We start from the raw sequence: 26605 nt of genomic DNA, 5'->3' as shown, positions 1-26605 counted from the left end.
TCTGATGGACTTTTCTTCAGAGTCTGGTCAGCAGGCAGCGTGTTGTCATTGTATGATGTCACAAACTTAAAGTCACTGGTTCTTGAACCTGTGGTCAGGTACGTGTCATAATTGTAAGCACTGCGTAAAGTTCCTGTGCCATCAACATCTGCGTAATTAGGAGGAAGATAACCGCTGGGGATGGCAACTGCTCCATCAAACAACAGTCTGGGCTTTCTCCTGCGACAAAACCTCAAACCCAGGATGATGATGATGAAAGTCAGGAAAAAGGTGGACACAGACACCAGCGCGATGATCAGATAAGAGGTCAGTTTGGAATTGCTCTCATTAAAAGACAGATCCTTCAGTTCTGGCACCTCAGCCAAGTTATCAGAAATTAGTAAATACATGGAACAGGTGGCAGACAGAGAGGGCTGTCCGTTATCTTTCACTGCCACTACAAGGTTCTGTTTCATGCTGTCAGATTCAGAAATGTCCCGCTGTGTCCTGATCTCTCCGCTGTGGACACCAATAGTAAAAAGTCCCGGATCAGTGGATTTGACTATTTGATAGGACAGCCAAGCGTTCTGTCCTGAGTCCGCGTCCACCGCGATCACTTTGGACACCAGAGAGCCTCCGTGTGCAGCTTTGGGGACCAGCTCGGTCATGAAGGAGTTGCCATCTGGGGAAGGGTAGAGGATCTGAGGAGAGTTGTCATTCACATCTGAGATGAACACACTCACGGTCACGTTGCTGCTTAGAGGAGGAGAACCGTTGTCTCTGGCCATCACATGGATTTTAAAACTCTTGAACTGTTCATAATCAAACGACCTCACAGCGTGGATCACACCCGTGTCTCCGTTCACAGACAGATAGGAGGACACAGGGGCACCGTTCACCTCACCAGCTAACAGAGAATATACCACTGTACCGTTCTGTCTCCAGTCGGGGTCTCGAGCACTAACAGAACATAAAGTGGAGCCCATTTTATTATTCTCACTCACATATGCGCTGTACGATTGTTCCTCAAACACAGGTGGGTTGTCGTTGATATCAGCTACAGATAACTGAACACTTTTAGAAGAGGAAAGAGGTGGAGAGCCCTCGTCAGTGGCAGTGATTGTAATGTTGTAATCAGACACTAGTTCGCGGTCCAGTTGTCCTGTGGTCACCAGAGAATAATAGTTTTTAATAGAAGGAACCAACTTAAAGGGGACACCCTGCTGGATGGTGCAGCGGACCTGTTGATTTTTCCCAGAGTCTGCATCCTGCACATGAATGATGCCCACCTCTGTACCCAATGATATGCTCTCGGGTATGCGGTTTGATAACGAACTGATATGGATGACTGGGGCGTTATCATTGACGTCAGTTATATCTATTACAACTTTTGTTTCTGTAGAAAGGCCATAACCATCTTTCCCTTCAATTAGCATTTCAAACTTCGACTCTTCTTCATAATCAACATTTCTTGCAAGTATAATTTCTCCGGTATTTTCATTTAAAGAAAATATTTCCTTTGCTATATCACTTATTCCGCTGAATTCATATGTTACTTCACCATTAACTCCTTCATCTGCATCTGTAGCACTCACTGTTGCAACTACTGTATCTATAGGGGAGTTTTCAGGAAGAGAAGCCTCATAGATTGTATGAGTGAAAACTGGGGCGTTATCATTAGCATCCAGTACGGTGATGTTAATGACTACTGTGCCTAATTTCGGAGGATTGCCACCATCGACAGCTGTCAGCAATAAAGCCATATCTTGCTGCTCTTCACGATCTAATTCCCTGTCTAAAACTAACTCGCTGTATTTTGTGCCGACGGCATTCGTTAGTACGTTCAGAGCAAAATAATTATTCCTTTGCAAAATGTAATTCTGAACAGCATTTTGTCCTATGTCTGCATCGCGTGCTGCATTTATTCTGTAGCGAGAACCTTTCGGAGCTAATTCGCCAATATCCAATTTAACGACGTATTTAACAAAAACTGGTGGATTGTCATTTACATCCTGAATTTGCAAAGATATCCGGTGCGATTCGAGTGGATCTTCGAGTACTAGTTCACATTTTAAATTGCAAGAAACCTTAGCTCCACATAGCTCCTCACGATCAATCCGATCACCAACAACCAGTTCTCCAGCATCAACATTTATCTCGCAGTAACGTTTACGGTTTTCTTTGAGAGCAATCCGAGCCTTCCGAGCGGAAAGACTGCTTACTTGAAGCCCAAGGTCCTTGGCTATGTTTCCAATCACCGATCCTTGTTTCATTTCCTCGGGGAAAGAATAGCTCACATCGCCACAACACAGCTCTACTGCCAGAAGAAAACACATGAAAGTGCAGACAAGGTTCACCGAAAACACGAAATATGCCATCACTCAAAAAATAAACTGAATGAAAAAGAAGGAGGTGGTCAGCATTCCTCAGAAACACAAAATCATGTGTTCATGTGCGAGTACTTCAAGGAGTACAGTGCAGTGGCAAACAATAAGCTTTAACACTGTGGGTGGAGACGCTTGATTGTCTCATCTGTAGCCTGTTTTACAATTTTCGATTGGTAGACAGCGACACTCGCTGCATCCTACAAGGACTACAAAATAGCCTCAAGTTGACGAAAAGCAAGAAACTTAGCTAATCGAAAGAGACTTCATCCCGAGAAGAATGGCAGATGACAAAAGGCGCTTTCTATTGATTAATTCGGTTCTGTTTTATCTGTTCAATGCCATCTACCCCACGGTACGTTAGCAATAAAATGTAGTACTACATTGTTTGATACTGTTGCTACAAACATGTATTTCTTGTTTATAAATGTAATTGAGCAAAAACCTGTAAAAACTCTTAACTGAAAGCGTGAACCTGAAACAACATCCAAGCAAAAATTCAGCCTAAAAGAATGAGTCGCTGAATACCGAATTCAGCTCTGTAACAAAAGTCGAAACTATTATGAAGGAAAAAACATTTTTTTCTCATTATTATATTAAATTATTCTGCAACGTTTTTTGTTTTGCTTAATTCATTTATTTATTTATTTATTTTTAACGAATGGGTAAATCCAACTGCAGAATTTCGTTGAATAATTAACACAACATATTTGACTGTGAGTAAATTCAAGAAAAAATTCTAATAATAATCACAACAAACAGAACGGAGTTTTATGATGTATGAAGGCAAACCTTTACAGGTATTCGCTCTACCAAACTAAGAGTTGAACCTTAGGAACATCCACAGTGAAAAATCCAGTATTCAATCTGCAGGATTTCGTATCGTTTATCTCTGTGATTTTTTGTTTCTTTTTTCTTAATTAATTAATTAATATATTCATTCAGTTGAAATAAGGCCAATGACATGAACTGATATTAAAACAAAAACGACGAATTTTTTGTAAAATTCTTGGTTAATGATGTTATTCGGAGCTTTACTAACTCAAGTTCATAAGTACAGTAATATACAATATTTTCATCCATGAAAAAAAAGTTTTATGAAAATAGTTGATTTGATTAAAAGAAAGTAACACCGAAGATGTGTTTCCGAAGAAGGGTTGAATTTTTTTTTTGAATGACGTAGGTGTAATGACGTCAACGTGGTATTCTTACCTGGGGAGGGTCGTCAGACTCCCCAAACGCATCGAGAAAATCTGATGGACTTTTCTTCAGAGTCTGATCAGCGGGCAGCGTGTTGTCATTGTATGATGTCACAAACTTAAAATCACTGGTTCTTGAACCTGTGGTCAGGTACGCGTCATAATTGTAAGTGCTGCGTAAAGTTCCTGTGCCATCAACATCTGCGTAATTAGGAGGGAGATAACCGCTGGGGATGGCAACTGCTCCATCAAACAACAGTCTGGGCTTTCTCCTGCGACAAAACCTCAAACCCAGGATGATGATGATGAAAGTCAGGAAAAACGTGGACACAGACGCCAACGCGATGATCAGATAAGAGGTCAGTTTGGAATTGCTCTCATTATAAGAAAGATCCTTCAGTTCTGGCACCTCAGCCAAGTTATCAGAAATAAGTAAATACATGGAACAGGTGGCAGACAGAGAGGGCTGTCCGTTATCTTTCACTGCCACTACAAGGTTCTGTTTCATGCTGTCAGATTCAGAAATGTCCCGCTGTGTCCTGATCTCTCCACTGTGGACACCAATAGTAAAAAGTCCCGGATCAGTGGATTTGACTATTTGATAGGACAGCCAGGCGTTCTGTCCAGAGTCCGCGTCCACCGCGATCACTTTGGACACCAGAGAGCCTCCATGTGCAGCTTTGGGGACCAGCTCGGTCATGAAGGAGTTGCCCTCCGGAGAGGGGTACAGGATCTGAGGAGAGTTGTCATTCACATCTGAGATGAACACACTCACGGTCACGTTGCTGCTGAGAGGAGGAGAACCGTTGTCTCTGGCCATAACATGGACTTTAAAACTCCTGAACTGTTCATAATCAAACGACCTCACAGAGTGGATCACACCCGTGTCTCCGTTCACAGACAGATAGGAGGACACCGGGGCACCGTTCACCTCACCAGCTAACAGAGAATAAACCACTGTACCGTTCTGTCTCCAGTCGGGGTCTCGAGCACTAACGGAACATAAAGTGGAGCCAGGTTTGTTATTCTCACTCACATATGCGCTGTACGATTGTTCCTCAAACACAGGTGGGTTGTCGTTGATGTCAGCTACAGATAACTGAACACTTTTAGAAGAGGACAGAGGTGGAGAGCCCTCGTCAGTGGCAGTGATTGTAATGTTGTAATCAGACACTAGTTCACGGTCCAGTTGTCCTGTGGTCACCAGAGAATAATAGTTTTTAATAGAAGGAACCAACTTAAAGGGGACACCCTGCTGGATGGAGCAGCGGACCTGTCGGTTATTCTCAGAGTCTCTGTCCTGCACGTTAATGATGCCCACCTCTGTACCAGTTTGCGCGTTCTCGGGTATAGGATTAGACAGTGATTTTAAATAAACTACAGGGGCGTTATCATTTTCATCAGTTAGCTCTATGTAAACTTTTGCAGACGAACTTAATCCCAGACCGTCATTGGCTATGACTGGCAGTTCAAATGCATTCTTTTTCTCAAAATCAGTTGCGCCAATTACTCTGATTTCGCCAGTTTTAAAATCAATAGAAAACACCTTTTCATCGATATCTGACACGTGGCCAAAGTCATAGGACACCTCGCCATTCACTCCCTCATCAGCATCTGTAGCGCTGACTCTAACCACTACAGTATTAAGAGGAGAGTTTTCGGGTATGCTGGCTTTATAGACGGCTTGGCTGAATACTGGAGCATTATCATTAGCATCCAGTACGGTGACATGTATCATAACAGTGCTTGATCTCTGTGGTGAACCACCATCAACAGCTGTGAGAGGTAAATTAATCTCTCGCTGTGTTTCTCTGTCGAGTTTGTGATCAAGAACAAGCTCGACGTTGTTTGCATCAACCATTAAAATAAAGTTATCATTTTTTTGTAGACTGTACCTCTGAACAGAATTTTTGCCTATATCCGCATCGTGCGCGCCCTCTATTCGGAAACGAGTCCCCTTTTCTGCTGACTCCCTTATTTCCATTTTAATGGAATTTCTTTTGAATTGTGGAGAGTTGTCGTTTATATCTTGAACATGTAGATTTATACGATGTAGTTCTAAAGGATTCTCCAGTACAAGTTCCTGGATTAAAATGCATGACGATTTCGTGCCACAAAGACTCTCTCTGTCAAGCTGCTCGGCAACGCTCAAATCTCCCGTTTGTAAACTAACGGCACAAAATCGTTCGTTATCTCCTTCTGCGTCAACACGGGCCTTGCGAGATGACAATGTAGTAATATCCAGACCGAGATCCTTAGCTATATTTCCAAAGACAGTTCCTGGTTTCAGCTCCTCTTGGATAGAATAGCTTACTTCAGTACACACTGATTGCAGCGCAAGTATACAGACGACAAAGAGGGTAATCAGGCCAGGTTCTAAAAATCCACCGTATTCCATAATTACAAAAACAGAAACATCCGCCAGCAAAGAAAAGATACAACGGAGTTAGTTCACCTCTCGAACGCGTTTGCGATGGAGTGAATTAAACAAATCCAAATACAGAAATCAGCACTGCAATCCAATGGTTCCTTCCAACACAAAGCGCAGGAACAATGGGTGGAGACGATGGCGTTGACGTTACAATGTTTCAAAGTAATCTGGTAGACAGCGACACGATGTGTTCATTTCAGACAGAACATCAAGTAAAATACCAGATTGACAGGTTAATGACGTCATGCAACTATTTCCCATATAAACACAATTAAGCACCTTAATATGTTAAATTGTATTAATTTCATTAAAGCAAGTAACTACAGCCACAGTTTCTGCTAGGATCAAAGAATCTGTTAAGTGCTGTGATGGAAGTAAGTAAAACCATGTTGCAGTGCACACTTATAACGTTGTTTTAACGCCAGTGAACGCAGTATTTAGCATTTATCTACAAAATTGCAATATTGTGTTATTTAGCTTAAACTGCGATTAAACTTAACATTTTCTCTGCAAGTAAATTTTAATGAAAATAGCAGCATGTAAAATTTGTCTCCAAACTGCTTTCCGTATGGTTGCCTTCTATGTGTTCAGCACCATGGACAGAGTCTACTCAAACAAGTCCTTACGCTCAGTTTGTATAAAAGAAAAATACAGTCTTTGTCAGTATGTTACAACATTTTAAATGAAGAAAAGTAAAAGTAACAAATCATTAGTCATATGGCAGCACCTCTAGTCCAAAGAGCATGCACATTACTGTTGGTCGCAGTTAAAACATAACTTTAATAAACTTGGAAAACTGCACTAACTTGGAATCAAACTATTCAAGGGATGCATGTAGCTATAGGGCAATTTTAGCAGACTTGCCAAAAAAGAAACACAATATACTTGTATTAACCAATGATCCTCCTCTGAAAGCACAATGACTATTGTTTTAAACATTTCTCCATAAACAGATGAACTAAAGCTTTCTGGGAGAATCCTTTTGGCTTTTCTTATGTCTGTTTATGGCCTTACGGTATGTGTTCAAAGTGAGTTATTACTCAGATAATTATCTACTGAGAGTGCAATAATAATTAATCTGAAGATGAACCATTGCTGAAAGAAAAACAAGTAACGTCTTAAAGAAGGGATGGGGTTCTAAAAAGTAAGTAGACAGTTCAACTTTTTCATCTTTCAATGAGAAAAATATTAGGAAGACAAAACAATATAATTCCACTATTTCTAATTGACATATAACATACTAAGTTATTAGATAAAACAGTAAATTGATGCCACTGGAGCAACAACACCTAAAAGAAAACTGATCTGATAGATAAGAAGAATAAAAATATAATAATAATCGTTGAGTATTTTCTGACAATATGTTCTGGCAAGTTAATTGTGAATGGGGTGTTAACTAAACATTTGCCTTTGATGAATGTTAGTTAAGAACATTTGATATGATAGCATTTAAAAAAATGTAACTGAAATAGACGGTTGCTCGAAATTGGCAAATATCATGTAGAGATTGACATCACACGTTTCTCAAAAAGAAGCTTATTTCAGTCTTTTCTTACCTGGGGAGGGTCGTCCGACTCCCCAAACGCCTCGAGAAAATCTGATGGACTTTTCTTCAGAGTCTGATCAGCGGGCAGCGTGTTGTCATTGTATGATGTCACAAACTTAAAATCACTGGTTCTTGAACCTGTGGTCAGGTACGCGTCATAATTGTAAGTGCTGCGTAAAGTTCCTGTGCCATCAACATCTGCGTAATTAGGAGGGAGATAACCGCTGGGGATGGCAACTGCTCCATCAAACAACAATCTTGGCTTTCTCCTGCGACAAAACCTCAAACCCAGGATGATGATGATGAAAGTCAGGAAAAATGTGGACACAGACACCAACGCGATGATCAGATAAGAGGTCAGTTTGGAATTGCTCTCATTATAAGACAGATCCTTCAGTTCTGGTACCTCAGCCAAGTTATCAGAAATAAGTAAATACATGGAACAGGTGGCAGACAGAGAGGGCTGTCCGTTATCTTTCACTGCCACTACAAGGTTCTGTTTCGTGCTGTCAGATTCAGAAATGTCCCGCTGTGTCCTGATCTCTCCGCTGTGGACACCAATAGTAAAAAGTCCCGGATCAGTGGATTTGACTATTTGATAGGACAGCCAGGCGTTCTGTCCGGAGTCAGCGTCCACCGCGATCACTTTGGACACCAGAGAGCCTCCGTGTGCAACTTTGGGGACCAGCTCGGTCATGAAGGAGTTGCCCTCCGGGGAGGGGTACAGGATCTGAGGAGAGTTGTCATTCACATCTGAGATGAACACACTCACGGTCACGTTGTTGCTTAGAGGAGGAGAACCGTTGTCTCTGGCCATCACGTGGACTTTGAAGCTCCTGAACTGTTCATAATCAAACGACCTCACAGCGTGGATCACACCCGTGTCTCCGTTCACAGACAGATAGGAGGACACCGGGGCACCGTTCACCTCACTAGCTAACAGAGAATAAACCACTGTACCGTTCTGTCTCCAGTCGGGGTCTCGAGCACTAACGGAACATAAAGTGGAGCCCGGTTTGTTATTCTCACTCACATATGCGCTGTACGATTGTTCCTCAAACACAGGTGGGTTGTCGTTGATGTCAGCTACAGATAACTGAACACATTTAGAAGAGGACAGAGGTGGAGAGCCCTCGTCAGTGGCAGTGATTGTAATGTTGTAATCAGACACTAGTTCGCGGTCTAGTTGTCCTGTGGTCACCAGAGAATAATAGTTTTTAATAGACGGAACCAACTTAAAGGGGACACCCTGCTGGATGGAGCAGCGGACCTGTCCGTTATACTCAGAGTCTTTGTCCTGCACGTTAATGATGCCCACCTCTGTACCAGGCGGCACGTTCTCTGCAGGGGGGTTCATTAGTGACTTTATATATATTACTGGTGCATTGTCATTAACATCGGTGATATCGATCATTACTTTAGCGTCGGATGAAAGCCCATAACCATCTTTGGCCTCTATACGCATCTCATATTTTGAATTTGTCTCAAAATCAAGCATTCCTGTGACCTTTATCTCTCCTGTTTTACTGTCCAGTGAAAAAACCCTTTTAGCTTTTTCTGTGATGCGATTAAATTCGTACGACACCTCTCCGTTCACTCCTTCATCTGCATCAATTGCGCTTACAATTACAACTAAAGTGTTAAGATTTGAATCTTCAGGTAGATTGGCTTTGTAAACGGCCTGGTCAAACACTGGCGCGTTATCGTTAGCATCCAACACAGTAACGTGTATAACGGCACTTCCTGACCTCTGTGGATTTCCACCATCGACTGCAGTCAGGATGAAATTTAAATCGTGCTCCTTTTCGCGGTCTAGCTCTTTATCTAGCACCAGCTCGATGCTCTTAGTCCCATCAGCATCTTCTCGAACAGATAAAACAAAATGGTCATTCTTTTGTAAACTGTATTCTTTGACTGCGTTCTGCCCAATATCTACATCATGTGCTTCATTGACGCGGTATCGAGCTCCTTTATCTGCTGATTCTCTTATTTCCAACTTAACTGTATCTTTGGGGAAAACTGGTGAATTGTCGTTTACATCCAGAATAAGCAGTGAAATACGGTGCAGCTCCAAAGGGCTCTCCACGACTAATTCAAATTTAAGCATGCACGAAAGCCTCTCCCCGCACAGCTCCTCCCTGTCAATCTTCTCCCTGATGACAAAATTTCCAGTCTTGAGGTCAATGTCGCAGTAATGCTGGTAGTTTTCCTCTGTATCAATCCGGGCTTTACGAGTGAACAATTTTGCTACTTCCAGGCCGAGATCCTTGGCAATATTCCCAACAATGGATCCCGGTCTCATCTCCTCCGGTGCAGAATAGCTGAGGTCCGCAGCGGTTATCTCGAAAAACAGAGCAAAACCGAACACAAAACAGAGCGAGGCTTGTCTTTTTAGGGCCATTTTTTCACCCAAAATGACACGAATACAAAAATGCCCCTTCCGCTGGGAATATTACACAAAGTAATAACAAAACAGCGTATACCGCGACTACAACAATGGTAGCTCTAGTTTTAGACTAATATCTTCGTTGGTAGTGGGTGGGGAATTGAACCTCTTCACATCTGCTAGTGAGCAGCGACGCTGTGAGTTAATTTGAGATATTACAAATAAACATGTTATAAGCTAGTATAAAATGCCACAGTTACAGCCACAACGACCACCGTAATCGTTTTGTTGCCAATTTTAATTCACAAAAGAAACCGATTTTTCCTGCAAGTTTGGACTTTGATTTTGTGTTAAAGTACAAAAAAGCACAAAGTTTCATTCAGCACCACAGACAGCGCTTCAAGGGTGAGGAAAAGACATACATACTTCCCTCATTTAAATTTTCTGAAAGTGACAACATGATGGACTTTTCTAAAAACACATTAAAATAACACTAGTCCTATATTTTTAAAAAGCAAATATTTATTGGAGAATCTAAAGTCCCGCAAAAGAAAAAAACAGGGTGTTTAATCATAGGGCATAGAAAATGAGTGAAAGAAATTTTTAACGAAGAATAAAAGAATAATAATTTCATTTAGTCTATTGTTTGATGATTAAAAAACGCCTGGAACTACAACATCTAATAGGCGTTTGCAGTAGACACACAATTTACACGGACAAAATTAATCAATATTCTAAGTGGTCTTGAAATTTGAGAGAGAATTTGTTTATTTTTCCATTAATTAAGTAAATGTGACGTGTGTTAAACGTAGTTAGTAAACATCACTTAACAACAGTTTCTATAAATGTACTAAAATTATTTTTAAAAACATTTTATCTGTAGCATAAGTACAAGTTTAACGAGCTCGTGATTACACGAATTACATTCAAAATATCAAACTGACTAGTGGAACTTCACATCTAACAGCAAGCAATGGACTTATTAGGCACACTGTCCTGCAGAGAATTAACTGATAATTAAATTGATAAATGTTATTGACCACTCAGTATTTCAGAATGTCAATTTGTGATGACTGACAATTTTCACTTAAACATGACTAAAGTTATAATTCAACAAGTTGCAGACAAGTAATAATCGTAAAATATTTTTTAATCATTTAATATCTTTTTAAAATGGCAAAAGCCAGTAAAATAACTGCATAACTAGTGACATTTGGAAACAAAACGTGCACATCAGTCACTTCAAAAGGGCTGTGCCAAAAAAAGGAATATCAAGAAAATGCGTGCCAGTGAATGCCTTCCTATGAATCAACACCTCTAAAAGGTTTAAAAACTGAGAAGAAAGTAGCTGAAGTGCATAACATTACACTGCAACGTTAAATTAGATTATTTAAAAAAAAAACATGTCCTACCTCTACAGACTCATCTGGATTATCAAACATTTCAGCAAAGTCTGATGGACTTTTCTTCAGAGTCTGGTCAGCAGGCAGCGTGTTGTCATTGTACGATGTCACAAACTTAAAGTCACTGGTTCTAGATCCCGTGGTCAGGTACGCGTCATAATTGTAAGTGCTGCGTAAAGTTCCTGTGCCATCAACATCTGCATAATTAGGAGGGAGATAACCGCTGGGGATGGCAACTGCTCCGTCAAACAACAGTCTGGGCTTTCTCCTGCGACAAAACCTCAAACCCAGGATGATGATGATGAAAGTCAGAAAAAACGTGGACACAGACACCAGCGCGATGATCAGATAAGAGGTCAGTTTGGAATTGCTCTCATTATAAGACAGATCCTTCAGTTCTGGCACCTCAGCCAAGTTATCAGAAATAAGTAAATACATGGAACAGGTGGCAGACAGAGAGGGCTGTCCGTTATCTTTCACTGCCACTACAAGGTTCTGTTTCATGCTGTCAGATTCAGAAATGTCCCGCTGTGTCCTGATCTCTCCGCTGTGGACACCAATAGTAAAAAGTCCCGGATCAGTGGATTTGACTATTTGATAAGACAGCCAAGCGTTCTGTCCGGAGTCCGCGTCCACCGCGATCACTTTGGACACCAGAGAGCCTCCGTGTGCAGCTTTGGGGACCAGCTCGGTCATGAAGGAGTTGCCCTCCGGGGAGGGGTACAGGATCTGAGGAGAGTTGTCATTCACATCTGAGATGAACACACTCACGGTCACGTTGCTGCTGAGAGGAGGAGAACCATTGTCTCTGGCCATCACGTGGACTTTGAAGCTCCTGAACTGTTCATAATCAAACGACCTCACAGCGTGGATCACACCCGTGTCTCCGTTCACAGACAGATAGGAGGACACCGGGGCACCGTTCACCTCACCAGCTAACAGAGAATAAACCACTGTACCGTTCTGTCTCCAGTCGGGGTCTCGAGCACTAACGGAACATAAAGTGGAGCCAGGTTTGTTATTCTCACTCACATATGCGCTGTACGATTGTTCCTCAAACACAGGTGGGTTGTCGTTGATGTCAGCTACAGATAACTGAACACATTTAGAAGAGGACAGAGGTGGAGAGCCCTCGTCAGTGGCAGTGATTGTAATGTTGTAATCAGACACTAGTTCGCGGTCTAGTTGTCCTGTGGTCACCAGAGAATAATAGTTTTTAATAGAAGGAACCAACTTAAAGGGGACACCCTGCTGGATGGAGCAGCGGACCTGTCCATTATTCTCAGAGTCTTTGTCCTGCACGTTAATGATGCCCACCTCTGTACCAGGCGGCACGTTCTCTGCAGGGGGGTTCATTAGTGACTTTATATATATTACTGGTGCATTGTCATTAACATCGGTGATATCGATCATTACTTTAGCGTCGGATGAAAGCCCATAACCATCTTTGGCCTCTATACGCATCTCATATTTTGAATTTGTCTCAAAATCAAGCATTCCTGTGACCTTTATCTCTCCTGTTTTACTGTCCAGTGAAAAAACCCTTTTAGCTCTTTCTGTGATGCGATTAAATTCGTACGACACCTCTCCGTTCACTCCTTCATCTGCATCAGTTGCGCTTACAATTACAACTAAAGTGTTAAGATTTGAATTTTCAGGTAGATTGGCTTTGTAAACGGCCTGGTCAAACACTGGCGCGTTATCGTTAGCATCCAACACAGTAACGTGTATAACGGCACTTCCTGACCTCTGTGGATTTCCACCATCGACTGCAGTCAGGATGAAATTTAAATCGTGCTCCTTTTCGCGGTCTAGCTCTTTATCTAGCACCAGCTCGATGCTCTTAGTCCCATCAGCATCTTCTCGAACAGATAAAACAAAATGGTCATTCTTTTGTAAACTGTATTCTTTGACTGCGTTCTGCCCAATATCTACATCATGTGCTTCATTGACGCGGTATCGAGCTCCTTTAACTGCTGATTCTCTTATTTCCAACTTAACTGTATCTTTGGGGAAAACTGGTGAATTGTCGTTTACATCCAGAATAAGCAGTGAAATACGGTGCAGCTCCAAAGGGCTCTCCACGACTAATTCAAATTTAAGCATGCACGAAAGCCTCTCCCCGCACAGCTCCTCCCTGTCAATCTTCTCCCTGATGACAAAATTTCCAGTCTTGAGGTCAATGTCGCAGTAATGCTGGTAGTTTTCCTCTGTATCAATCCGGGCTTTACGAGTGAACAATTTTGCTACTTCCAGGCCGAGATCCTTGGCAATATTCCCAACAATGGATCCCGGTCTCATCTCCTCCGGTGCAGAATAGCTGAGGTCCGCAGCGGTTATCTCGAAAAACAGAGCAAAACCGAACACAAAACAGAGCGAGGCTTGTCTTTTTAGGGCCATTTTTTCACCCAAAATGACACGAATACAAAAATGCCCCTTCCGCTGGGAATATTACACAAAGTAATAACAAAACAGCGTATACCGCGACTACAACAATGGTAGCTCTAGTTTTAGACTAATATCTTCGTTGGTAGTGGGTGGGGAATTGAACCTCTTCACATCTGCTAGTGAGCAGCGACGCTGTGAGTTAATTTGAGATATTACAAATAAACATGTTATAAGCTAGTATAAAATGCCACAGTTACAGCCACAACGACCACCGTAATCGTTTTGTTGCCAATTTTAATTCACAAAAGAAACCGATTTTTCCTGCAAGTTTGGACTTTGATTTTGTGTTAAAGTACAAAAAAGCACAAAGTTTCATTCAGCACCACAGACAGCGCTTCAAGGGTGAGGAAAAGACATACATACTTCCCTCATTTAAATTTTCTGAAAGTGACAACATGATGGACTTTTCTAAAAACACATTAAAATAACACTAGTCCTATATTTTTAAAAAGCAAATATTTATTGGAGAATCTAAAGTCCCGCAAAAGAAAAAAAACAGGATGTTTAATCATAAGGCATAGAAAATGAGTGAAAGAAATTTTTAACGAAGAATAAAAGAATAATAATTTCATTTAGTCTATTGTTTGATGATTAAAAAACGCCTGGAACTACAACATCTAATAGGCGTTTGCAGTAGACACACAATTTACACGGACAAAATTAATCAATATTCTAAGTGGTCTTGAAATTTGAGAGAGAATTTGTTTATTTTTCCATTAATTAAGTAAATGTGACGTGTGTTAAACGTAGTTAGTAAACATCACTTAACAACAGTTTCTATAAATGTACTAAAATTATTTTTAAAAACATTTTATCTGTAGCATAAGTACAAGTTTAACGAGCTCGTGATTACACGAATTACATTCAAAATATCAAACTGACTAGTGGAACTTCACATCTAACAGCAAGCAATGGACTTATTAGGCACACTGTCCTACAGAGAATTAACTGATAATTAAATTGATAAATGTTATTGACCACTCAGTATTTCAGAATGTCAATTTGTGATGACTGACAATTTTCACTTAAACATGACTAAAGTTATAATTCAACAAGTTGCAGACAAGTAATAATCGTAAAATATTTTTTAATCATTTAATATCTTTTTAAAATGGCAAAAGCCAGTAAAATAACTGCATAACTAGTGACATTTGGAAACAAAACGTGCACATCAGTCACTTCAAAAGGGCTGTGCCAAAAAAAGGAATATCAAGAAAATGCGTGCCAGTGAATGCCTTCCTATGAATCAACACCTCTAAAAGGTTTAAAAACTGAGAAGAAAGTAGCTGAAGTGCATAACATTACACTGCAACGTTAAATTAGATTATTTAAAAAAAAACATGTCCTACCTCTACAGACTCATCTGGATTATCAAACATTTCAGCAAAGTCTGATGGACTTTTCTTCAGAGTCTGGTCAGCAGGCAGCGTGTTGTCATTGTATGATGTCACAAACTTAAAGTCACTGGTTCTTGAACCTGTGGTCAGGTACGCGTCATAATTGTAAGTGCTGCGTAAAGTTCCTGTGCCATCAACATCTGCGTAATTAGGAGGGAGATAACCGCTGGGGATGGCAACTGCTCCATCAAACAACAGTCTGGGCTTTCTCCTGCGACAAAACCTCAAACCCAGGATGATGATGATGAAAGTCAGAAAAAACGTAGACACAGACACCAGCGCGATGATCAGATAAGAGGTCAGTTTGGAATTGCTCTCATTATAAGACAGATCCTTCAGTTCTGGCACCTCAGCCAAGTTATCAGAAATAAGTAAATACATGGAACAGGTGGCAGACAGAGAGGGCTGTCCGTTATCTTTCACTGCCACTACAAGGTTCTGTTTCATGCTGTCAGATTCAGAAATGTCCCGCTGTGTCCTGATCTCTCCGCTGTGGACACCAATAGTAAAAAGTCCCGGATCAGTGGATTTGACTATTTGATAGGACAGCCAAGCGTTCTGTCCGGAGTCCGCGTCCACCGCGATCACTTTGGACACCAGAGAGCCTCCGTGTGCAGCTTTGGGGACCAGCTCGGTCATGAAGGAGTTGCCCTCCGGGGAGGGATACAGGATCTGAGGAGAGTTGTCATTCACATCTGAGATGAACACACTCACGGTCACGTTGCTGCTGAGAGGAGGAGAACCATTGTCTCTGGCCATCACGTGGACTTTGAAGCTCCTGAACTGTTCATAATCAAACGACCTCACAGAGTGGATCACACCCGTGTCTCCGTTCACAGACAGATAGGAGGACACCGGGGCACCGTTCACCTCACCAGCTAACAGAGAATAAACCACTGTACCGTTCTGTCTCCAGTCGGGGTCTCGAGCACTAACGGAACATAAAGTGGAGCCAGGTTTGTTATTCTCACTCACATATGCGCTGTACGATTGTTCCTCAAACACAGGTGGGTTGTCGTTGATGTCAGCTACAGATAACTGAACACATTTAGAAGAGGACAGAGGTGGAGAGCCCTCGTCAGTGGCAGTGATTGTAATGTTGTAATCAGACACTAGTTCGCGGTCTAGTTGTCCTGTGCTCACCAGAGAATAATAGTTTTTAATAGAAGGAACCAACTTAAAGGGGACACCCTGCTGGATGGAGCAGCGGACCTGTCCATTATTCTCAGAGTCTTTGTCCTGCACGTTAATGATGCCCACCTCTGTACCAGGCGGCACGTTCTCTGCAGGGGGGTTCATTAGTGACTTTATATATATTACTGGTGCATTGTCATTAACATCGGTGATATCGATCATTACTTTAGCGTCGGATGAAAGCCCATAACCATCTTTGGCCTCTATACGCATCTCATATTTTGAATTTGTCTCAAAATCAAGCATTCCTGTGACCTTTATCTCTCCTGTTTTACTGTCCAGTGAAAAAACCCTTTTAGCTCTTTCTGTGATGCGATTAAATTCGTACGACACCTCTCCGTTCACTCCTTCATCTGCATCAGTTGCGCTTACAATTACAACTAAAGTGTTAAGATTTGAATTTTCAGGTAGATTGGCTTTGTAAACGGCCTGGTCAAACACTGGCGCGTTATCGTTAGCATCCAACACAGTAACGTGTATAACGGCACTTCCTGACCTCTGTGGATTTCCACCATCGACTGCAGTCAGGATGAAATTTAAATCGTGCTCCTTTTCGCGGTCTAGCTCTTTATCTAGCACCAGCTCGATGCTCTTAGTCCCATCAGCATCTTCTCGAACAGATAAAACAAAATGGTCATTCTTTTGTAAACTGTATTCTTTGACTGCGTTCTGCCCAATATCTACATCATGTGCTTCATTGACGCGGTATCGAGCTCCTTTAACTGCTGATTCTCCTATTTCCAACTTAACTGTATCTTTGGGGAAAACTGGTGAATTGTCGTTTACATCCAGAATAAGCAGTGAAATACGGTGCAGCTCCAAAGGGCTCTCCACGACTAATTCAAATTTAAGCATGCACGAAAGCCTCTCCCCGCACAGCTCCTCCCTGTCAATCTTCTCCCTGATGACAAAATTTCCAGTCTTGAGGTCAATGTCGCAGTAATGCTGGTAGTTTTCCTCTGTATCAATCCGGGCTTTACGAGTGAACAATTTTGCTACTTCCAGGCCGAGATCCTTGGCAATATTCCCAACAATGGATCCCGGTCTCATCTCCTCCGGTGCAGAATAGCTGAGGTCCGCAGCGGTTATCTCGAAAAACAGAGCAAAACCGAACACAAAACAGAGCGAGGCTTGTCTTTTTAGGGCCATTTTTTCACCCAAAATGACACGAATACAAAAATGCCCCTTCCGCTGGGAATATTACACAAAGTAATAACAAAACAGCGTATACCGCGACTACAACAATGGTAGCTCTAGTTTTAGACTAATATCTTCGTTGGTAGTGGGTGGGGAATTGAACCTCTTCACATCTGCTAGTGAGCAGCGACGCTGTGAGTTAATTTGAGATATTACAAATAAACATGTTATAAGCTAGTATAAAATGCCACAGTTACAGCCACAACGACCACCGTAATCGTTTTGTTGCCAATTTTAATTCACAAAAGAAACCGATTTTTCCTGCAAGTTTGGACTTTGATTTTGTGTTAAAGTACAAAAAAGCACAAAGTTTCATTCAGCACCACAGACAGCGCTTAAAGGGTGAAGAAAAGACATACATACTTCCCTCATTTAAATTTTCTGAAAGTGACAACATGATGGACTTTTCTAAAAACACATTAAAATAACACTAGTTCTATATTTTTAAAAAACAAATATTTATTGGAGAATCTAAAGTCCCGCAAAAGAAAAAAACAGGGTGTTTAATCATAGGGCATAGAAAATGAGTGAAAGAAATTTTTAACGAAGAATAAAAGAATAATAATTTCATTTAGTCTATTGTTTGATGATTAAAAAACGCCTGGAACTACAACCTCTAATAGGCGTTTGCAGTAGACACACAATTTACACGGACAAAATTAATCAATATTCTAAGTGGTCTTGAAATTTGAGAGAGAATTTGTTTATTTTTCCATTAATTAAGTAAATGTGCCGTGTGTTAAACGTAGTTAGTAAACATCACTTAACAACAGTTTCTATAAATGTACTAAAATTATTTTTTAAAACATTTCATCTGTAGCATAAGTACAAGTTTAACGAGCTCGTGATTACACGAATTACATTCAAAATATCAAACTGACTAGTGGAACTTCACATCTAACAGCAAGCAATGGACTTATTAGGCACACTGTCCTACAGAGAATTAACTGATAATTAAATTGATAAATGTTATTGACCACTCAGTATTTCAGAATGTCAATTTGTGATGACTGACAATTCTCACTTAAACATGACTAAAGTTATAATTCAACAAGTTGCAGACAAGTAAAAATCGTAAAATATTTTTTAATCATTTAATATCTTTTTAAAATGGCAAAAGCCAGTAAAATAACTGCATAACTAGTGACATTTGGAAACAAAACGTGCACATCAGTCACTTCAAAAGGGCTGTGCCAAAAAAAGGAATATCAAGAAAATGCGTGCCAGTGAATGCCTTCCTATGAATCAACACCTCTAAAAGGTTTAAAAACTGAGAAGAAAGTAGCTGAAGTGCATAACATTACACTGCAACGTTAAATTAGATTATTTAAAAAAAAAAAAACATGTCCTACCTCTACAGACTCATCTGGATTATCAAACATTTCAGCAAAGTCTGATGGACTTTTCTTCAGAGTCTGGTCAGCAGGCAGCGTGTTGTCATTGTACGATGTCACAAACTTAAAGTCACTGGTTCTTGAACCTGTGGTCAGGTACGCATCATAATTGTAAGCGCTGTGTAAAGTTCCTGTGCCATCAACATCTGCGTAATTAGGAGGGAGATAACCGCTGGGGATGGCCACTGCTCCGTCAAACAACAGTCTGGGCTTTCTCCTGCGACAAAACCTCAAACCCAGGATGATGATGATGAAAGTCAGAAAAAACGTGGACACAGACACCAGCGCGATGATCAGATAAGAGGTCAGTTTGGAATTGCTCTCATTATAAGACAGATCCTTCAGTTCTGGCACCTCAGCCAAGTTATCAGAAATAAGTAAATACATGGAACAGGTGGCAGACAGAGAGGGCTGTCCGTTATCTTTCACTGCCACTACAAGGTTCTGTTTCATGCTGTCAGATTCAGAAATGTCCCGCTGTGTCCTGATCTCTCCGCTGTGGACACCAATGGTAAAAAGTCCCGGATCAGTGGATTTGAGTATTTGATAGGACAGCCAGGCGTTCTGTCCTGAGTCTGCGTCCACCGCGATCACTTTGGACACCAGAGAGCCTCCGTGTGCAGCTTTGGGGACCAGCTCGGTCATGAAGGAGTTGCCCTCCAGGGAGGGATACAGGATCTGAGGAGAGTTGTCATTCACATCTGAGATTAACACACTCACGGTCACGTTGCTGCTGAGTGGAGGAGAACCATTGTCTCTGGCCATCACGTGGACTTTAAAACTCCTGAACTGTTCATAATCAAACGACCTCACAGCGTGGATCACACCCGTGTCTCCGTTCACAGACAGATAGGAGGACACCGGGGCACCGTTCACCTCACCAGCTAACAGAGAATAAACCACTGTACCGTTCTGTCTCCAGTCGGGGTCTCGAGCACTAACGGAACATAAAGTGGAGCCCGGTTTGTTATTCTCACTCACATATGCGCTGTACGACTGTTCCTCGAACACAGGTGGGTTGTCGTTGATGTCAGCTACAGATAACTGAACACTTTTAGAAGAGGACAGAGGTGGAGAGCCCTCGTCAGTGGCAGTGATTGTAATGTTGTAATCGGACACTAGTTCGCGGTCCAGTTGTCCAGTGGTCACCAGAGAATAATAGTTTTTAATAGACGGAACCAACTTAAAGGGGACACCCTGCTGGATGGAGCAGCGGACCTGTCCGTTATTCCCAGAGTCTTTGTCCTGCACGTTAATGATTCCCACCTCTGTACCAGGTGACGCGTTCTCGGGTATGGAGTTAGATAGTGATTTTAAACTAATCCCAGGTGGGTTGTCATTTACATCTGACAGCTCAATTATTACTTTTGAGTCTGAGGTAAGACCATATCCGTCTTTAGCATCTACACGCATTTCATAAACGGACTCTTCTTCAAAATCCAAAGGTCCGATTACCTTTATTTCTCCTGTGATGTGATTTAAATCAAATGCTCTTCTGCCAGTCTCTGATATACGACTTAGCTCATAAGTCACCTTACCATTTAGACCTTCATCTGCATCAGTTGCAGCCACTTTAACCACTACAGTATATAAAGGAGAATTTTCAGGAAGACTGGCTTTATACACAGGTTGACTAAAAACCGGAGCGTTATCGTTAGCGTCTAAGACAATTACATGCACGGTAGTCGTGCCACTTCTTTTAGGACTGCCCCCATCCAATGCAGTAAGCAGTAATCGGAATTCCCGCTGTTCCTCGCGATCCAATTCCTTTTGCAACACTAGTTCAGCAAATCTGCCTCCATCTAATTTAGTCTGCATTTTCAGCACTAGATAACTGTTAGTCTGCAACACATATCTTTGAACAGCGTTTTGTCCAATATCGAGATCGTGTGCTTCCAAAATACGGAAACGGGATCCCTTTACAGCCAATTCATTGATTTCTATTTTTATTTCGTCTTTCGCAAAAACAGGTTGATTGTCATTGATATCTTGTATTTGTAATGAAATTCGATGTAACACAAGTGGCGCCTCTAAGACCAATTCAGATTTGAGGATGCAAGATGCCTTTTCGCCACAAAGAGCCTCTCTATCAATCCTCTCAGCTACAATTAAATCGCCAGTGCTTGGATTTATGTCACAATACCGTTTACGGTTCAGATCGCTGTCAATGCGGGCCTTTCGAACAGATAATTCCCCCACGTTCAGTCCGAGGTCCCTTGCTACATTTCCTATGACAGATCCGGTCTTCATTTCCTCGGGAAAAGAATAGCTCACATCTCCATAGCCGAAGAGAAAGGATTGAAGAAAGAAAGCAAAGCTGTATAGCAGGCCCGCCACCGAATTTCTACTGTGTGCCATCTTTGGACAAAAAATACAGAGAAAAACACTCGAAAACGTTTAACAGTCCAAACTGTATCAGTGCGACAACAAGTGCGCTCTTTTCACATCAGTTATAATCGAAAATATTTCCAGAGAATGGTGGACAAAAGCACACCCAAAGGGACAGTTTGACAATGACAAGACTGCATTAACACTAACAAACCAAGAGCTATGGATGGAGGTATGTTTCCACTGCTGGTAAACAGCGACCCTCTGAGTTCATATGCGTTGTCTGCACGTGAAATATTTAACTTGCAGACAACGCATTGATTTCCTTTATGACCACAGCACACACAGCACACTTCTTCCTAAAAAAAAAAAAAAGGGGGGGGGGGGGTTACAGCTAAATGTATTGTCAATTTATATTTTAATACCGATCTGGGTAGGCAACATTTTTCGACTGGTAAAAACATTAATTACTAAAGAAAATTAGTAGTCCCAGTAACGTCCACGTTCAATTACCATTTCACTGGTGCGCATTCTCCCTAAAAAAATGGAAAATGCATAAGTAAAGTAAATACAAACATAAGCACTAATCTTCGGGTAGAGTAAGAAGTATAAAAACATGAAAAATCAACTTAAGAAGCTTTAAATATCATCCACAAATCAGAAGCCAGGGCAAATATTCATCAGAGAAATAAAATGAATGACAATATTGAGCTTAATCAAGTGTTTTCCTAATTCGTGAGGGTCCATTTATCAGTACGGGCAAATGTAACCTCATTGGAAAGGAAATAACCCATGATTACTATTGAGAATTACCATCTGAATAATACCGTAGATTTTAAAAACAACAAGAATTCTTGTACTGTAAGTGAATCTCTAAAGGACAGGGTGATGACACTTTTTCAACCTGGTGGAAGGTTATGAAGTCCATGGAAAGGTGAGTGTTTGTTACTTTGTTGTTTTTTAATTTGTTGAGTTAAGAACCTAAGAAAACCAAACAAACAGCAATTTGAACTTTAACATGTCAATCTGAATTATGATAGTTCATATATCAGCAATATCTTCTGCATAGAATTTTGTGCTTTTGATATCTATTACTAACTTCTATTAACAGTATAATGCCAGAGAAAGACTCCATCACTTTGGAGTCTCTCTCTGGCATTATATGGTTAATACATCTTTTGAAATGGGAAAAGTTCATTTCTAATTCTGGACTTGGAAAAAGTAAAACCTGACAAATAAAGTCAATTCTTTTTCCATTTCTATAGCCGAATGTTTTTTTCTTAATTATCATTCCCCTAAATCTTTCTATTGTGTAATGAATTGCAGCTTCTAATACACGTGCTGAAGTTCATAGTTCAGAAGAGAAAATTTAAATGCATTATAGTGACATAAAAATAGATTTAAGGACACTGTTTCTACTAAGGCAGTATCTGACTACAATATGACTGCTTTCATTAATATTAAATGAAATAAAATATATGGAATTAAAAACCTAAAAAAGATTCCGAATATCTATACAAGAAAGTTTGATTGGTTAAGGTGCAAATTTATCCCCAACAGATTTATAAATTTAACGCCAGTAAGTAAGTCATACCTCTAGAGACGCATCTGATTCTTCAAATGCATCAGCAAAATCTGATGGACTTCAAAGACAATACTATAAATGTAAAAACTTAAAGACATAACAAAACACTGCGATGTTGATAACCCAGTTATTTCAGCATCCTACCTCCATTGGAGTTTCGAGATCTTCAAACGCATCAGCAAAGTCTGATGGACTTTTCTTCAGAGTCTGGTCAGCAGGCAGCGTGTTGTCATTGTATGATGTCACAAACTTAAAGTCACTGGTTCTTGAACCTGTGGTCAGGTATGCATCATAATTGTAAGTGCTGCGTAAAGTTCCTGTGCCATCAACATCTGCGTAATTAGGAGGGAGATAACCACTGGGGATGGCAACTGCTCCATCAAACAACAGTCTGGGCTTTCTCCTGCGACAAAACCTCAAACCCAGGATGATGATGATGAAAGTCAGAAAAAACGTAGACATAGACACCAGCGCGATGATCAGATAAGAGGTCAGTTTGGAATTCTTCTCATCATAAGACAGATCTTTCAGTTCTGGCACCTCCGCCAAGTTATCAGAAATTAGTAAATACATGGAACAGGTGGCAGACAGAGAGGGCTGTCCGTTATCTTTCACTGCCACTACAAGGTTCTGTTTCATGCTGTCAGATTCAGAAATGTCTCGCTGTGTCCTGATCTCTCCGCTGTGGACACCAATGGTAAAAAGTCCCGGATCAGTGGATTTGAATATATGATAGGACAGCCAGGCGTTCTGTCCGGAGTCCGCGTCCACCGCGATCACTTTGGACACCAGAGAGCCTCCGTGTGCAGCTTTGGGGACCAGCTCGGTCATGAAGGAGTTGCCCTCCAGGGAGGGATACAGGATCTGAGGAGAGTTGTCATTCACATCTGAGATGAACACACTCACGGTCACGTTGCTGCTGAGTGGAGGAGAACCGTTGTCTCTGGCCATCACGTGGACTTTAAAACTCCTGAACTGTTCATAATCAAACGACCTCACAGCGTGGATCACACCCGTGTCTCCGTTCACAGACAGATACGAGGACACCGGGGCACCGTTCACCTCACTAGCTAACAGAGAATAAACCACTGTACCGTTCTGTCTCCAGTCGGGGTCTCGAGCACTAACGGAACATAAAGTGGAGCCAGGTTTGTTATTCTCACTCACATATGCGCTGTACGACTGCTTATCAAACACAGGTGGGTTGTCGTTGATGTCAGCTACAGATAACTGAACACTTTTAGAAGAGGACAGTGGTGGAGAGCCCTCGTCAGTGGCAGTGATTGTAATGTTGTAATCAGACACTAGTTCACGGTCCAGTTTCCCTGTGGTCACCAGAGAATAATAGTTTTTAATAGAAGGAACCAACTTAAAGGGGACACCCTGCTGAATGGAGCAGCGGACCTGTCCATTATATTCAGAGTCTCTGTCCTGCACGTTAATGATGCCCACCTCTGTACCAGGTGGCACATTCTCAGGTATGGGATTTGACAGTGTCTTCAGGTATATAAATGGTGTATTATCATTTACATCAGTCACATCTATTAAAACTCTAGCATAAGATGTTAGTCCTAAACCATCTTTGGCTTTTACCCTCATTTCAAAAAAACTTCTTTCTTCATAGTCAATTACACCAGTTACTTTAATTTCTCCCGTTTTGGAATCAATGGAAAATACATTTATGTCGTTGTCAGACACATGGCCAAACTGATATGCTACATCTCCATTCACTCCTTCGTCTGCATCTGTGGCACTGACTTTAATCACTGTTGTATCTAAAGGAGAGTTTTCAGGCAGACTGGCTTTATAAACGGCCTGGCTGAACTCTGGGGCGTTATCATTAGCATCCAGCACAGTGACGTGTATGGCTACGGTACCGGATCTCTGAGGAGATCCACCGTCCAAAGCTGTGAGGAGTAAATTAATCTCCTTTTGTTTCTCTCGATCAAGTTTATTCTGTAGAACAAGTTCAACTCTATTGCTATCAACAGCCAGAATAAAGTTGTCGTTCTTATGTAGGCTGTATCTTTGCACATCATTTTGACCAATATCTGCGTCATGGGCCTCTTCAATTGAGAAGCGGTTACCCTTCTCTGCTGACTCCCTTATTTCCATTCTTATCAAATTTTCGTTAAATTGCGGTGCATTGTCGTTCACATCTTGAATATGCAGACTTACATGGTGAAGCTCCAAAGGATTTTCTAACACCAGATCTACTTTTAGAACACAAGAAGGTTTCTTCCCGCAAAGGCTTTCCCTGTCAATTCTCTCCGATGTGATCAAATCTCCGGTTCTCATATTAATTTCACAGTACCTTTTCCGAGATCCTTCAAAATCAACACGGGCTTGTCGTGAAGCTAAGGTTCCAAAATTAACACTGAGGTCCTTCGCGACGTTTCCAATGACATAGTCTCGTTTCATTTCTTCTGGAATAGAGTAACTCAGGTCCCCATAAACCAGGCGCAGCGTTACAACAAACAAAGCAGACCGGAGAATCAGTCTTAACCCTGAAAATCCTTTGTCTCCCATCCTGATACAAAAACGTGACCGCAGTGCTTCTGGTGCACTTTCCAGAGCAAAAACAACAACGTGATTCGTAAACGATTCAACAATCCAAAGTGTAATATCACGATGAAACACGGAGAAACATGTCTGCAAACGTAACTGGTTCTCAGGGAATTACAGTCGACATCTGTGTAGTAGCAGTGGGTGGAGTGGTGTGTGTGTCAGTGTGCTATCAGCCAACAGCGACACCACGAGTTGCCTTTTATCCTTACACTAGGTGATTAAATATGTTTGTCGATGTCTGAAAACACAAGTCATGTTCACTTATCGTTAAATAAACGTTGAATTGGTGTTTCAAAACACAAGCTAATTGAAAACACCAAAACTACGAGAAATCGCTAACTAAAAGAAAAAAAAATAGTGTTTCACGATTTACTGATGACAATTAACATCATAGCACTTGTGCATGAAGAACAGTAACAAGTACCTCCCCAGTAACCATTTTATAATCAGTTTGTAACTACAAACAATTAACGAGTGTATATAGTGGCAAACAAGAAATGTCTACACACATGTGATAAAATGTCATTCGTTTACCTCAGGCACATAACCTATACACAGGCTCATCATATAACACATATTGTGTTCTTCGTTCACAGAACACAACTGAACTGAAGAGCATTTGATTTGCGGGCCGAACGTTCTAGATACAATTAAGCTAATGTTTCTTCATCGTTGTGAAAGGAAGAAGAAATGAAAAAACAAACTGTTTTATGTAGATATTGCTATTATTTTGAAGGTCACATAGATAAACCTGATAGAAAATTCTGTTAAGACTGTTTTACCTACGCTAACACCAGGTTAACAATCACTCAATGTAAAATGGTATACCTGACTACTTCATATTCAGAGCTGAGCTCGGCAAAAATAAAAAGAATTCAGTAAGTAACAACACGAATGTCTATTATAATTATTATCAATATTATTAATAATATCAATGGTCGCAGACAATTACTAGAAATGACGTCGATTTAAATGAAAGAGCACAACTATAGAGAGAGTGCGCGCGAGAGAGAGGGAAAGACAGGGAGACAGAGAGAGGGGGAGAGAGAGAACAATTACAGTGAGTGGGTCTCTGGGGCCCTGAGGAATATTTCAGCACCAAAGAAAGTTAATTTGAGATTTGGCAGGACCAACCACGCAAAGATACAAAATGTGTTTCTGCTATA

General features: G+C 41.1%; 2 protein-coding genes across 9 annotated transcripts in view; both read right to left on the bottom strand.

Annotated features, from left to right (window-relative positions):
- Window positions 1-26605, bottom strand: part of LOC147338018 (protocadherin gamma-C5-like) — a 308494-nt gene that overhangs the window by 279043 nt on the left and 2846 nt on the right. The window contains exon 1 of one of the 8 annotated variants that reach the window (XM_086314448.1): window positions 23016-25550. The exons of 2 other annotated variants lie outside the window; for them this stretch is intronic. In XM_086314448.1, coding sequence (XP_086170574.1) covers window positions 23016-25400 — 2385 coding nt within the window. In that variant the 5' untranslated portion in view covers window positions 25401-25550. Of the gene's footprint in view, window positions 1-3575; window positions 6088-11337; window positions 13845-23015; window positions 25551-26605 lie in introns of those variants that run through there. 5 more of the 8 variants (XM_086314594.1, XM_086314421.1, XM_086314567.1 and 2 more) reach the window with 5 other exon arrangements.
- On the bottom strand, window positions 14513-17637 carry LOC147338019 (protocadherin gamma-A11-like). Its single transcript, XM_086263867.1, has one exon. The coding sequence runs from the start codon at window positions 17514-17516 to the stop codon at window positions 15105-15107; it is 2412 nt and encodes an 803-aa protein (XP_086119993.1). The 5' UTR covers window positions 17517-17637; the 3' UTR covers window positions 14513-15104.

Source organism: Aulonocara sp. 'chitande type north' Nkhata Bay, linkage group LG2 (genome assembly GCF_057382095.1).
Source record: "Aulonocara sp. 'chitande type north' Nkhata Bay isolate Kocher_YH1m ecotype deep benthic linkage group LG2, A_spYH_male_GT1.1, whole genome shotgun sequence".
Taxonomy (NCBI): Eukaryota; Metazoa; Chordata; class Actinopteri; order Cichliformes; family Cichlidae; genus Aulonocara; species Aulonocara sp. 'chitande type north' Nkhata Bay.
Note: the sequence above shows the minus strand (reverse complement) of the source record. Positions and strands in the feature narration are given on the sequence as shown.